Source organism: Hermetia illucens, chromosome 1 (genome assembly GCF_905115235.1).
Source record: "Hermetia illucens chromosome 1, iHerIll2.2.curated.20191125, whole genome shotgun sequence".
In the NCBI taxonomy this organism is placed as follows: Eukaryota; Metazoa; Arthropoda; class Insecta; order Diptera; family Stratiomyidae; genus Hermetia; species Hermetia illucens.
In genome coordinates, this window is record NC_051849.1 from 175,637,189 (window position 1) to 175,653,556 (window position 16,368).

The 16,368-nt window shown below is 40.4% G+C and overlaps 1 protein-coding gene across 1 annotated transcript; it reads left to right on the plus strand.

Annotated features, from left to right (window-relative positions):
* The first annotated feature begins 13,568 nt into the window (after window positions 1-13,568).
* Window positions 13,569-16,166, plus strand: LOC119647175 (protein odd-skipped). The gene is made up of 2 exons (XM_038047982.1): window positions 13,569-14,192; window positions 14,432-16,166. The coding sequence occupies exons 1-2, from the start codon at window positions 14,117-14,119 to the stop codon at window positions 15,553-15,555; spliced, it is 1,200 nt and encodes a 399-aa protein (XP_037903910.1). The 5' UTR covers window positions 13,569-14,116; the 3' UTR covers window positions 15,556-16,166.
* The last annotated feature ends 202 nt before the right edge of the window (window positions 16,167-16,368 follow it).

Sequence of the window (16,368 nt, forward strand, 5' to 3'; positions counted from 1 at the left end):
TAGCAAAAGTAAATCCCAAAAGTCTCTCGATAACGCCCAAAATCCAAGCTAGGTTAGTAAGCAGATATGAGAAGTAGGTACTTCACTTCACAGAGCCAGGCAGCTTTTTTAGCTCCTATTAACCATTACTTTATGCATACCAATAAAATCGGTATCTTTTTGAGGACCTGGGACTTCAAATAATGCCGCTGCAATAAGTTCCTTTTTTTATTTTTATTATTTCCAAATTTTACTGTTTATGTTCCGCCTTTCACTACCTAATAGTCTTCTTTAGGAAATCTTTGCATAAAACTCAGGAGCAGTTGACACACGCTCTATAGTAAATGTTCAAATGCGTTTTCATTTCTTACAGGTAGAAATACGGGAGCTTGTGTACTTTTTAATACAGAAATACGTGCATATCATAAAAAATTCTATCCTTTTATCTCTTTCCTATTTTCCCATCCCAACTCTTGGCAACAGGTTTTTATTTGTATCGCCATAGATCTGTCTATTCTATTAAATGTTTTAACCTATCGGAAAGTCCTGGATCTCTTAAATGTCGCATGGAACAGGATGACTCACAAATAAGAAAATCTAACGTTCAAGCGCTTCCAGAGGAAGGCCCAGGACATAGGCGAAGTTTCTTGTAGTACGAAACTGAAGAAGCATTTAAGCCCTTCAGTGATACGAATGGCTTGCTTGAACAGGGATAGTTTGCAATCCGTTATTGTACAATATGCTAGTGGTTGCACATTGTAAAATTACGTTACAAGAAATGCCAGTTAATTTACTGTCCGTTTATTGAGCCGGTGCTGGAAGCTTCCCAATATGCCACCATATATTGAACGTAGGTGTTGCGGACAATCAGGCTCGATTTTAGTAGGTCACGAGCATAGCCTGAACACTTTCGTTAGGTTTCTAGATCTGTGGAAAATAGTCGATCCTAGCTTTAAACTTTGATCTCTCAAATTCGTTTTCGGCTAGACTTCACGAGTACTTAACTTTCCAATTTCGAGTTACTTTTTTTGACCAAACTTCCATAATCCAGATCGAGCAGGCGGCGCGAGATCTTGGGCTGCACATTAGTGAAGGCATGGCGAAATATATGGTGGCAACATCAACATCAAAACTAAAGGTGTAACAACATGAAATGGCACTGAATAATAATAACAAAGATAGGAGATGTAACTTTGAAATCGTTGATCATTTCTCCTATCTAGGGTTCAAAATCATAACCGACAACAGCTCCGAGGTTGTTGTCAGCCAACAGAGCCTGTTTCAGCTTAAGAAAGCCACTTCGTTCGAAACGTCTCACCATAGAGTCTCAGTCCTTACTTTACCAGACAATGATCTTGTTAGTCTCAGGTATTTCTCCGAGTTTAAACAAGAAAAATTACGAGGATCTTAGTGAGAAAAACTACGATCTCTTGATCGCATTCGAAAAAAGATTTGTTGTGGCAGATCCTGCCTAAGATCGAACGATGGCGTAGGCCGGGAACTGGGATGCCAGGATTTCCACCGGACCAGACACCGATTGTAGCGCCGTTGATGATGATGTTTAATCCATGCAGCAAATATTCCCTCACTTTGTACCTATCTTGCCTTGTAAAATACAGTGGTCATTCCCTTTCCTTTGATAGCTTTCCACAAAAGCTTGTCATTCTATTTTGTTTTTATCTACTTCTTTTTAGGCCTCTGTCCCGTTCACAAGTGGGGTCGGCTCGTCATGACCGGTTTCGCCACTTTCTTTGATCAAAGGGATGATATGAATGCAGCCGGAAAGTTTTCAAATCACCATCCAGCGTATGAAGCCACCGTTGTTTCGGTCGGCCTTTTGGTATCTTAGCATTGACTTCGATGTTCAGACCAACCTTGGCAAATGAATTCCCGCGAATTACGTGACCATACCATCAAAGACGCTTCTGTCGCAATTTTTTTACGATCGGTTCAACCCCATATCGATGCGATCAACGAGTGTCACGCCGCTAGTCCAATGCAGCATCTCCGTCTCCATTACCGCAGACACCGTTCATTGTTCCTTATAGTTGGCCAACACTCAGGACCATAGGGGACTGCAGGGCGGACGACATTGCGGTAAATTTTAGATTTATTTTCTCTTTTCTTTTGTTAGGGAAGGGATCCTAAGTCCATATCTATTTGATACCGGATCGGACTAGATAGAGAACAATTTACTCTCACTTTTTTGGTCCATAGAGCCCTTGTTTTGGGCATAGCGCCCAAGTATTCAAAAAGTATACAGTAACTAATAGTTTCGTCCAGGTGGAGGCAACCCATCAGACGCTGCTTCACCTTCGCCCTGGGAATAGCGTGACCGAAAGTGGCAAAAAGGGCAAAAGTGGAAGAAAATATTTTGTTTTAGCTTGACTTAGGCTTAAACGACTGGTGGCTTTAAGTTCGATATAATTCGCACCCTTTCCGTGTTTGCGATTATACAAAGAAGACTGATTTGCCTCTGCCCTGGATGAAACCGTTAGTCACTTTTTCTATTTTTGTTATTTTTTCTAGTTTTCATCTTATTTTTATCTTAAGACTTATCACCTCTTAGGTGATTGCTTTTAGAAAGTTTCTGTATTTGCAGACCTTTGCAGCTGTACGCCGAAAGGTATTGCCGGTTGAGTTTCTAAAGGGTAACCTTCCTTATTTATGTGTCAAATGACAACCTTTTCTTTCAATCAATTTGAAAACTTTTGTACTATTTTTGATTCTCTGGGAAGAAGGTCAAAGGAGAGACCTATGCTGTGACTTCTTTGTCTGAAAGGTACATCGTAATTCTTATCTATGTTTCCAACTGAGAAAATAGGATTTTATCTAATGTTCCATGACGTTTGTTACACCACGTACCAACTTTTTGGGTTTGGAGTAGTCGCTTTTCAACACTGCTCAGTTTTTACATAGAGATAATTTAGTTGGAGTTTTCTCATCAGTGGCGTTACTTCTATGTAGTTTAAGGAGGAAGGAAAATTTAGAATGGAGAGCAATACTCTTCGGCCTGTAAGGATATTCCTGAATCCAGGCAAATCCTTCGGAGTTCTCGAATAATCATGCAGTGCCGCCGCTCTACTCTATGGTCCATGGACGCTCTCACTAATAGAGGCTCAAGTAACTCAGATAATAAATTCGTAGGGTCTAAAATTCGCCAGAGCAGAAAGGCCCTTGTTAATGGACTGATTTTTGCACAGAGTGGAAACTAAAACGCGTTTTACTCTTCAGGGGAATTTCCTCTTGTTAGGTGAATACACAAATATGCTATTTGTCGGAAATGCATCTGATTGGTTCTGGGAGTTTCATCAATCTCACGATAGAGACAAATGACCGAATTTTCGGGTTTTCTAAAGGAAGTCTTTTGAGATTGGTTGTTTGACAACGATTTCAGGGAACGGATCTGAAGTCGGAAACAATTAGGCGGGATGATAAGCCAGAAATCTATTTGGTGATGATAAGCCCCTAACATTCTTCAAGAGGAATAGAATTGATGGAAACTCTGGGAAGTGGCGTATGGTCCAATCTAATGAGAGCGCAGATTTACGTAATTGTATTAGCAAATATGAAAACTTACGTAACAGTCAGATCCAGCGCGATAAGTCAAACCAGCTACAAGACGCCAAGTGTGAGAGTTGAACTGAGGTAATTTCGAGGCAGAACAAGCCGATTGTATACGAAATTATGAAAGCTTCAAACATTCTACTTTGGTAGAACTGCTTGATATATAGCTATTAAAAATGCCTAAGCGCGGAGCATTTTTTTATGGGTTTAGGCTCCTTAATGTATTGAAGCCTCCATGTAAAAAATGTTCCAATCCAAAAAATGGCGAACCGAAGGACAACATCTACGCTCTATACATATTACAAACATCAACCGTGAATAAAAATATGTAAATTAAAAGACCTCAAGTAAAATCTGTGACTTTGAGCTGGCATCAACATATTCCTTTCCTGCATAAAGGCAACTCAAAGTGACACAAATTTGTGGGCTAGCAAATTGTAGGTGTGAAACGTTGCCCCATTCATATTTTCTAGGATCTGAGAAATATTCAAAACTTTTACACCTAGGACGATTTTTTACGACTAAGAACCCCAAAGTAATGTACAGGTCCATGTGCGGTTTTTATTTCAGACCTGTCTACAGACAGTAGCCTGACAATCGGAATGTTCATCAATTGTAAAGCAACCCTTAGTCCAACTTGGCCATTTGGTTTTGAGTTGGTTGCTCCTGCTGCAGAAGACGGCTTTTAAACTGTGTCTCCCCAATTTTCGTTTCAACAAAAAAGAAATTTCATTGAATTCCCAAGCTATTCTCCGCCTGGGCTGTTGATACAGAGTCAGCATAGTAAGCACTTGCCATTGGAGCGCCTTCCGTCGTTTGCTATTCAAACTGCTGATGGTGTGGTCGCTGTATCCGTTCAGCCTGACGACCCAAAAAATATGCTTTATTTCTTTCTTCAGTCTATTTGGGGAAATGGCAAGAGGTAGGATCCGGCGAATCATGTGGTTGAAAAAGGGGACTCTGGGGCGTATATATATATGCATCGAGGAACAGCTAGAATACCAGTGTTCTAGAGCCGGTACGGGTACGGTAATATGTGGTGCTGTCTGACTGCAGGGCAGAAACCCCTTATATGCACAGCGATATAGTGGAGACACTGCCCAGAGAATTGGGAGCAATTCTAACGGAGTACATAGCAAGAAGAGTTAGCCTTAGCAAAGCCTCACTACGAAAATTTCAAAAATTTCAATTAGAAGGATATGAAGAATGGTGAAATGACAGACGGTTTTGAAAATGTGGTCTTTACCGATACTCCCGAATCGAAAGCCATGCCCGGCTTCATAGGAGTCACCGGCCTGTGCAAATGTTTAGCCTGCCAACCCAATCTATCGTTTTTGAAGCAGAACGATTGCTAATCTGGAAGATTGTGGATTACGGAAGCAGCATTTAATCAGCTATTGCAGCCTAGTACTTTGTGCAGAGAACGAAGCAGCTATAAAGGGTCGAAACCACTATTTCATAGACTGAACTATCGTTTTATGGTTTCTAGTTCACAGAGACAACCGTAGGTCAGCCACCTGATTAGTTTGCCAGGCATGACTCAATGGAGCAAAATATAATTTTTGCGCAGGTTAAAGTGATGCAAAATTCCGTAAAGAGTCTAATTGTCTTATAATTCCATACTGTAGCAAACGCCAGGTAATTAGTGCTGGCCTCATGTGTCAAGTAGGTCGTGCCAATCAATCGTACCAATACAACCCAGATCTATTTGCCCGAAAAGGGGTCACTTTAAACTCAATGTGACATATTGCCATTCACCGCATAGGCGAAGATTCCCAGCTCGCTTGCGTATATTGTGTATCAATAAATGTGCCGCCTGCAGTCCTGTGTGACAGGCAGATAGGCAGACACATATGAAGACTCTAGAGGATAGTCTGTATATGTCTGTATATGTAACCGACTATACCACATAATGGATACCGGTGTTTATTTGTCACACCGACATTTACCATAGACTTCCAAAAAAGTTGGTCAGCTGTTCACGTATTTGAAGTGTTTTCTGTCGAACCTAAAAAAGCGTTTTAGGAAAGGAAGTGCTGCGCACTGGTGACTTTCGGCATTAAGAACTCATTAAACTCTGCGAGGTTGAATTGTATAATCGAAGCGTTCGTCAGGGCCCGGGCATCAAACTTGTTAAATATAATGTACGAATATTTTCCACGGGGTCTGTTTTTGTCCTCTGCTGTGAAACGTAATCGTGCCTTACAACTCCTATTGCCTAAACAAGCTGTTATCATTGGATTGGTAGATGATGTTGGGGTGGTCATAGTATCCCGTAACCTGGGCAAAGTCCATATTTATGCGAGCGAGACCATCTGGGCCGCAAAGTCTTGGTTTGAAGGCTTCGACCTGAAACTTTATGAACATAAAACTGACATGGTGCTTAGAACAAAATGGCGAAAAAAAAAAAATGCCATCCAATTACAACCATATCTGACAGACCCAGGAGTAAGGATTAACTCAAGATTGAGTTTTGAACCATATTTAAGGATTATTGGTCAACTAAACATTGGCGAGAATGCGGCCCAATAAAAGCGGTCTGGAACACAGCTGATGACTATTTCTATCACGAGCTGTCAACCCAATTATTGTATATGCAGCACCAGTGCCGCAAACAGTAAATCCCGCCATTTTTATGTATACAATATGCTAGTTTCAAACTCACAAAGAGAGGAGGGCTAGGAGCAATTTACTTAGTACTATCCTCAGTAAACGAAAAACTAAATGCTGAAATCAGGGAAATAGAAAAAAAACAAGGTATAGTTTCAGTTGCTCCACTATGCCAAATCTTACCTGATTTCCCTTGGTGATAGGCACCGTGACAGGTCACCTAAGAAAATGCATTTAATGTCGTCACAAAAAAATAGTCATGGCGGGCCGATTTAGTTATAGGACAGTATCAAGGCTAAAGAAGAGGTAGAAACATGGACAAAGGCACTCAGTATCATAGAATGTCGCGAATTTCAAACTACGCTAGGACACATACTTCGTTTACCGGATGAAATTGAATGAGGCAACATGCGTATTTACGGGGATAAACCCGATAGATATTCCAGCCGGTGAGACGAGACGTTAATATAAGCATTTCATAAACATATATAAGTTAAGTGACTGAACAAAATCACTGGCTCGGTGACAAACAGCATTAGATCAGGTAAAGTATGATTGAAGGACATCCGGGCTTATCCCAAAAATAACTATATGGACTAAGCACCGTCACGATGAAATGAGCTGTGATTGCTAGGAGGTTCACCGGAAAGTATTGCTAATAACCCCGCTTCGAGCAATAAAGAATGCTCCCCGTATCTGGACTTGCGCATGACGCTTACGATATACTTCCTTGCCAAGAGCATCATTCAATACCTTTAATCCGCAGAGCAGAACGAACTGGGTTGAACTCATCAGAAGACTTCGCCTGCTAGACGTAGGATCGCTAACATTTGCCATTAACTGACTTAAGGCGGAAACTCCAGCTGCAGCTTTGTACACTGCCACTTTGATTTGGTCGAAAAAGCTCATTTTTGAGTCAAGAGTCAGTCCAATGTATTTAATCGTTGGTTTTGACCTAATTATCCACTCCCCGAGTGATATGGGACGCCGGGCCGAAATTCTAGTTTTAGTTAGGATGACTACTTCAGCTTTTCCAGAGGTTGAAACTATGAGCAGGTATCTACCTGGTTACCCGTCGCATCAATATGCCAACTTTAGTTTGCGCCACAACATCATCCGCATAACCAATCGGCCTTAGAATGGATCCATGCGTTAACCCCAACATAACCCCCATCCTCCTCTAATCATCTACCGGCTCATAGAGCAGGGAGTCGCTTCTCAGGGTAATAAATATATATAAAATATATATCGGCACGTGAAAAGTACCTTACGGAATTAAAGGCATTTCTGACGTCAAGCGACACGAGGAGCACAATCCTTTTCTAAAACCTGAGTATTTGCGTGGCATAAGAAATTCTCTGGACGGTTTAAGGAAGTCGAGAATCTGATTCACGATCGCCGTACACAAGCGGGTATTACCGCAGAAAATATCAAAGCTAGAAGATCAAAATTGACAAATGTCTCTATTCGAAATCGTTAATGAAGTAACCATAAGCTATGAAAGTGTCTAAAAAATTGTGACAGATGACTTAGAATCTCGAAAAGTCTTCGCTAGATAGGTACAACCTTTCCTATCGGAGGACCACAAGTGGCATAGATTGGAAATTTCTCAGCTGCTGTTCGAATGGTTCCAGCGAAAGGAAGATGCGTTTTTCGGTGGAATTATCACATGGGACAAAACTTGGGTGCACCAGTAAAGAGTGGAGCAACAGCGGAGAGGGTGTCAGCAAAGGCTAAAATGGGATTTTCAGTCGGTTAGATCATAACTCTTGGTTTTTTTATCGGAAAGGTGTTGTTCATCTCGATTTCCTCTATGATCGACGCACTATTATTGTATTGCTGAGATGTGTAATGTGTGATACCTCTATGATTGCTGCATTGCATAATATCCTCCTTTTTATGTTGACGAACCGCTTGGTGTTTTTGGTCGCCTCCTTATTTAACCAATTCGGCTGTAATTTCATCAGCTTCTGGCGACTTATGATTTTCAAGTCGATGAATTGCACGGACTGGTTTTCCATGTTTGATGGTGATAGCATATGTCTGCCGTCTCCAGTTGGCGGGACCTCCAACTCGCCGATATTTTGGTTGTTAAGTAGTTCATAAAACAATTGAACCTATCGTTCCAATATGCCCATACGGTCGGAAATCAGATTTCCCTCTTTGTCTCGGTGGGATGAGCATCGAGGTGTATAAGGCTTCGCTCGTTGATTTGTTGGTAAAAATTCTGCGCCTCGTGTGGTTGCTTCCTGTAGTTTTCGAGTTCTCACACTTGTTGATTTCCCCAGGCTTCCTTTTTCTAAGCTTTATAATTTTTATATTTCGTTTTAAGTAAAATTAATATGGTTTTGTAATATTATTATTTCACTCAATTCTATAGCCTTATATATCTTAGCTTATTAAACTAATTAACCTAATAACTGGTATTTAATTTATTTATCTGAAATTGTCATACTCCCTTAATCACTCATCCCTACCTAGAATAAGCTAGGTGAACAGTGTTAAACAACCTGGCGTTAGTCTGTCTAAACATATCCAGGCTTTCTATGGCGTCTACTTTGTGGACTTTTTTGTATAATATCCACGTTGTCCCAGGAAATGTTATGGCCGCTATCTATAATACTATGTGTTTCGCCACTGCAGACTTGGCATGGCGTAATGGGTTTTCTGCCGCTGGTTCCGTTTCTTTGATATGTTCTTTGAATCATCCTGGGCCACAACGAGGTGTATGTAATGCTGGATCTCACTGTTGTCTTGTCGTTAATACCTAGCAACGATGTAAATTGATTCCTGTTTTTGACAGCCCGTTTCTTCTTTATTGTTGCGTCTATGTCGGTGCTGTATCCGTTCTTTCTCGCGGTGTCTTTTATATAAGCTAGTTCTTTAATATATCTTAATCTGGTTAGGGGGATGTTTAGCATTCAATGTATAATGCTGTGGAAAACCGGGAATTTATACTGGTATGAATGGAAAGAGCTGCTAGGAATGACTCGTTGGGTAGTTATGGGCTTCCTGAATATATCGATTTCGAAGTCTTTCCCATTTCTAATTATGTTGATGTCCAGGAATGGAATTTCTCCCATTTGTTCAGTCTCCATGGTGAATATTATATTTTTATTGAGCTGATTGATTTTTTCTCCTATCTAGGGTCGAAAATTACAACCGATAACAGTTACGATGAAGAAATGCGCGCACGGTTGTTAGTCAGTCAACAGAGCCTATTTCAGCTTACAAAAACTGTTCCGCTCGAAATGTCTCACCATAGGCTCTTACTATACAAGACAATGATCGTGCAAGTCCTCATGTATTCCTCGGAAACTTGGGTTCTTAGCGGGAATAGTTGCGAACTCTTGACCGCGTTCGAGAGAAGAATCCTCTGAAGAATTTTTGGCCCCCTACATGAGGATGGACGATTCCGTAGCCTACACAATGACGAAATCTATGAGCGATACCATGACCGTCCGGTTGTGAATAAAATCCGGCTCAATAGGTTACGGTGGGCGGGTCACTTAATCCGTATGGATGAGGATGATCCCACCCGGAAAGTCTATAAGGGCAATATGTATGGTAGAAAAAGAAGACGAGGCAGACCCTGCCTAAGATGGAGCGATGGCGTAGGTCAGGACGCCAGACAGGTTTTAGGGATATCGAATTGGTGGACCTCGGCGCAAAACCGGGATGTCTGGAGTTCCTTATTAAGGCAAGCCTAGACCGGATACCGGTTGTTGCGCCGTTGATGATGATGATTGATTTTTTTCAAGCAATTCATTCAACAGCGATTTGTCCGCGAAGGCTTATACATCATCATCATATCTAACCCAAAAGGTGGGCATTATTCCACGATGTTCCGTTGGTTCCTCTAGACTTGCCATAAACATTTCGCTAATAGCGGGGAAAGTGGGTTACCCATTGCCGTGCCTGCGGTGGTTTTGTAATATTCATGCGGAAAGGTGAAGCAGTTTTCACTCATACATATTGACGCTAGTTTTGTATATTGGCGATTCTCCCTCTTTTCCTTGGTTGAGGTGCGGTGTTTGTTGAGCCACGCTTCGAAATTCCGCAGACTCTATTGAACGGGTACACTCAGAAGAAGTGCTTTCACCTCAAACGAAACTAGGATTGACTTTGTCTAATTTTAGCATCCTTCAACTGCTCGACCACCTGAAAGCTGTTTTTTAAGGCATATTTGCTACGAGAGTCCCCGATAGCGTTGACTTCTTGTAGTAACCATTTCGTAAAATTGTAGGTGGGGGAATTAGTGTCAGCGATAATTTCCCGTGTTTCGTTATCGTTTTTATGTACCTTGGGTTGTATTCTGAACCTAGTCAAAGAGGAATTAGAATGCGTAGTGTGACTATGTTCCTGACATGGTCAACACATTCCCTTAGTGTTTTCTCCACTCTTTTAATCGGCTTCGGTGGAGGATTTGTTCTTAGCTTGAAAAAGTTGCCGTTATTTAATTTTTGGAGTGCCAGGTCTTCATAGGTCGTTCGGTCTAGTATTACCAGTTTGTTATGTTATTTGCTTTGCAGTAAAAAACTGGTTTCTGTTTAAGTTTTTTAATGATCCGCTCTTCCTTATTGTGTGGTTTATTCGTCCCTTTGCTGTATTGTTGAATAATGTTTTTAACGAGAGACCTTCCGTTCTCTCGATCATCCTTTTCCAGATACCTAATAGCTCCCGTGTCCGTGTCCGGATAGTTGAGTGGTTAGAGCGCAAGGCTGTCGTACGGAAGGTGGCGGTTCAAATCTCGCTGGTGGCAGTGGGATTTGTATCGTGATTTGACGTCGGACACCAGTCGACTCAGCTGTGAATGAGTACCTGAGTCAAATCAGGGTAATAATCTCGGGCGAGCGCAATGCTGACCACATTGCCTCCTAGTGTACCGTTACGGTCTTGAATGAAGTGCTCTAACACACTTCAAGGCCCTGATCCAACATGGATTGTTGCGCCAATGATTATTATTATTATTAATAGCTCCCTCAACGTCTATAATCGTGTCTTCGACGTTCATCTTCAAGTTCATTGTCGGGGATTTCTGCGGTGTCTAGTTTGTGGACTTTATGTATCTTTTGTATAATATCCACGTTGTCCCAGGAAATACTATCGCCGCTATCTATGTAGCTTAAAGTTAAGTGAAATAACGCCGTAACAGTGAGTTCCTCCCAATACGTATTGTTGGGCCTGTAGAAAAGAGAAAGTCTGGCTTCCACATTCTGTATGCGATCGTTCAACATTAGTGATGACCACGCAAAGGGCATTGAGCAGGACTTTCTTCGAGGGTCTCTTTTGGGTTTCGAGTAACCAAATCGTACAATATTATTATGTACAGAGCGCAAACATGTCTGTGGTCTTCACGATGTTATTTTTCTTATTTCTTCTGGGCGATATTAGCTATTAAATATTGTTGCGATTTTTAATAAATTGCGGAAACTAAAAATTTTATAATAAAAATCCAAAGGGACATTTAAAAAATTGTAACTTTGCATTAAGCCCCAGTAAAACTTTAATGAAATTGACCTAGCGGTTTCGAAGAAATAAGGACCTAAAACTCCTCTGAAAATGGTCTCCATCTAGTGCCCCTTAGAGACGAGTAATATCCAAAGAAATTTGATACCATATTTTGAAAAATTTTCCACTTCGCTATTAACAAATTGAAGTTAATCACTGATGGATTATACTCTTGTGAATTCCGATTATATAATAAGCATTGTAAAAATTCGCAATTGCAGCTTTTATTGTATCCGCCGCTCTGATAAAAGAACTAGCTTCTAGTACAAAGCGCAAACGCTTAACAGCACAAAAGAGTTTTTTGTAACTGCTCCTCTTAAAGTAGGTTTCCGTTGGTTTTTGAGCTAACGAACTTTCGGCGCCAAGTTCTTTTGAGCGTATATGGATTGCATCTAAATCACGATAAATACCTAAATTATCTGTGAAGGCATCTTTCTAACTTTTTTTCAGAGATTTGGAGCTATCCACTTTTAACCGCAGCTATGTTTTAACGAAATTAAAGGACTAAGATATGTATCTTTTTTTAAATTTTGAAGTTGATATTCAATAAAAGAGATACATTTTTCAATTATGAACATTTGAATGATGAACCAATCAATTATACAACTGAAATTGTTTTTATTGAGAACTGCTCCAAAGTTGCGTTCAAGATTTCTAAGCGGTTAAAGTTGGTTGACAAAGCAACTACAATGACCTCTTCTGTAGATTCTAAACGAACTTAATTTTGCTTATTCATGGAATATGAAAATTGCATCTGTTGTATCATCACAATAATCAAGAAACCAACTTGTTCCAGAGAAATTTTGTAATTGATCTCAATCTGTTTTATGTACGTATTTGTTCATAAAGATTTCCTAATCTTGATCAAGCTGCCAATAACTTTTCTACAACACACACGCTTGTGATATCGAACAGCACGAGTTTTCTATCTGGCAAGTAAACAAAAGAAATGATTAATAAATAAACAAGTACCACCCATTGTCATTCACCTAAATGATTACTTATAAGTATCTATAATCTGAATGGCAGGCAGTTTATATCAAAGGCAGGCAGCCGCCAAGCTAACAACACAATCGCCTTTATTAATTCACATAAATCCCAAACCCTGCAAAAACCTACTAAATAGATAATTTTTAATCAATAAAAATGCAACTTAGCTAGAATTTCAATGCACCTGCTCCACAAATGGCAAACGAATCAACAGAATCTAATTTACGGCATCTTTCTGGATTAGTATAAAGTGAAAAATAAAGATTCTGACAACATCCATCATCATTAAAATATCTTAAAATTCAATCAGTACGAGCATCAACAAAACAGAAATGAATTACTAACGAAAGGTGGATGCGAATCTTCAAACAGGGTAGATGCGCCAATTCCCAGGACAGGGTATGGATGTTACCTGGCAGGCACGTGTACACAAGAATCAGCAGCAAAAGGACACTCTCCGTTTAGTGTAGCTGAACAAAAGGTATCAAGTGTAGACACAGGGAAAGGACATAAAGGGATGGCAAGGGACGGCAACACGTCTATGAAAAGCAGAACAGGTACCAGCATCTGTGAGTAGCATCATCCCTGCCGAATGTCAGGATACAAGAAGCCCAAAAACAATCTACTGAAACCTCATTCTGTACCAGAAGGGGCGACGTCAATCGATTTCTACCTTCTATAGCAGCAGTAGATACATTTCAACCAATGAGAGCCACACAACTACCTACTATTGCCTCCGAATGGGAGGAGTCAAATTCAAGTTTATCTGGTTGTGTTGTATGTGTTATCTGTAATTCACGTAGTGTTTATTGTAGTCCACACCCTCCAGAGGCTTATAGATACGACACTCACTCAAGCCTGGGTTAAGATATGCAGTCAGTAACCAACTCACTCACTGAGCTACAGTTGAGGCTGGCACTAGTAGTAGAACGTGGTCTTGGGCTTTAACCAGTCAGTCCCAGTCGGAGATCCATCCCCAGAAAAAAAATACGAAGACTGTTCAGTTCGGGCCAACAAAAGGTGCAAAGTAACGCAAAAGACTAACGATAAGGCAAAAGACATTCAGACTTGGAAGTGATAGGTGTGTGCGCGCGCGGGGAATCGATACCGGATCGATTTATGAAAAAAGATACTTTTTGGTAGTGAATAAGTAGCAGAATATCTATCACGATAATTAGTAGTGTCTTTTGGAGAACTTTGCTCAATTGGAAAGTCTAGTTCTAAGTGAATGGTTTTGGAAAACCCTACCTGCTTGGATTACCCATGATTCGTGAATAACTAAAGTGAAACCAGAAACTATAAACAAGTGTATATCTATAACTTTGGAGCAGAATGTATCTAGTTTTCTGACCTGACGGACATTATTCTTGAACGCTAGAAATTGTTTGAAGTGAGCGAAAGTGATCTTGGTGCAACTTTTCGTTTATATAACTCGTTGAACGCTAACGAGAGAGATAATATGTCTTCAATATCTTCTTCGCCGCTAAGTCACATTAGTGTGGATGATATTCAAGTAACATCAACAAGAGATTCAGGTATGTACACACATGTGGATAACCGTTTATTGTTATCATATGAGTTGATAAGCTTAATCTTGTGAGGATAATTTGTATGAAAACTTTTGGAGAATTAATCACGTTGATGCACTAAAACTTTATATTTGATTGCGCTCAGATAACATACGTTAAATAGCTCACGTGAAAGATCTATGTTTATGTTGATGAAAAGTGTTAGTTTCAAGAGATTTAACACTAGTTTTGTTATTTTTTTGCAGATTATCACTCAGAGCTCTCTCTGGCAATTAAAGAGGAGCGCGCTTCGAGCATTTCACCGATGTTAACGCCGCCTCACACACCGACGGAAGATTCAATTAGTGCGTTGCGCAAGATGCACGGAAGCGTCGGCAGTGCACAGCACATGGAACCATTGCGACAACAGCAGCCCCACTTTGCTGGTCATCAGCCAACCATGTTGCCTCAGCAAATGTTGCATTCGCAAGCACAATTGGAGCATTATCAAGCGCAACAGCAGCAGGCTCAGCACAGGCTTTGGTTGCAAGCTCAACTCCAGCAGCAACAACAGCAACCAGCCATCCCCAGTGGTTATGCTTTACAGTACCCCCCACATGTAGGAGTCCCCGGGCATCACATCCATCAGCCACCTTCGCAGCATCAAGCGATGCTTATGAGCCAGTGGATTCGCAGTGCAGCGCTGTATCAGCATCACCCGCAATTGCATCTACGCCCCTACCCCGATATGCAACGTATGCATCCGATGGGTAGAGGTGGTTTGGGGCCAATGAAGATCATTGGACCAAATGGGACACGACCAAAAAAGCAGTTCATCTGCAAATATTGTAATCGGCATTTCACTAAATCGTACAACCTCCTCATCCACGAGAGAACCCACACTGATGAAAGACCGTATTCTTGCGATATTTGCGGGAAAGCGTTCCGTAGGCAAGATCACCTTCGTGACCATCGTTACATTCACTCCAAAGAAAAGCCTTTCAAGTGCAATGATTGCGGTAAAGGATTTTGCCAATCACGAACATTGGCCGTACACAAGGTTACCCATCTTGAAGAAGCTCCCCACAAGTGTCCGATCTGCAATCGAACCTTCAATCAACGAGCGAACTTGAAAACACACATGCAGAGTCATACCCAATCTGAAGATCATTTACATGATCCACAAAATCAGCTTCAGCAACACGATTCTGAGCGGATCATATTGCCCACACCCGTGTTAGATTTATCGCAAAAATCAGCTACATCATTGTCTGACGAAGACGCTACGAGACCAACAACCCCATTGACGACATCCTCCTCTTTACCCTGTGATTTGGAACGGCCGAAAAAAAGCAGGGGCTTCACCATTGATGAAATCATGAAGAGGTAAACAAAGATGCTCAATTGCCCCGTCAACTACAGTATTAATTAATTGTGCAATGGCTTCACTGCTGCACGTCTGCAAGGCTACAGCTTTAGATACGTTTTCTGACTATGGATTGGCAATCTATAGTTTTGGTGCATTGCGCACTAGAAATATTATCTGATTTAGCACTTTGCCTCGAAATGTACCGTGGAGAGGCAAGTGTTAGAGGAACCGTAGTAGTATTATTTATTTAGCCAAGAATTTGGTCCAAATGAAACGGAAAATAATGCCAAAGTTATTGAGTCCCAATGTTATGTTGTTGCTTCAAAGATAGATGTAAAGTAATTAACGTTTTATTTCAATCTATTTAATACCACACCAGAAGACTGATTTATGTACTTTTTAGTTTTATCGCTTTATGATGAGTTCTCGATTGAATTTTTTCTTTGATAACATAAAATTTATAACGAAATTGAAGCAGAAATCAAAAGAGGCCAAATATGAGTATTGTTACCTTTAAATAATGAAATCCCTGTTATCACTATTCGTAACAAATTTAAATAATTGTCTTTTGAAAAAAAAAAACCAAAAATATTTATGGAAAGAAATTTTCCTCAAATTAACCTTTCACATCCTCCACAAAAACTTTATCTGGACGATGCTTCCTATCTGTAAATAACATCTAATAATAAGGACCTCTTCAATGTATTGTTAAATTCGTATTGTAAAAAAGTATATAGTATATAGTTTGTAAATTATTTATTGAACTTTTATTTATAAGGTAGTTTCAAGTTAGTTATCAATAATGATATTTTTAAATAAGACAAAGAACTAAAA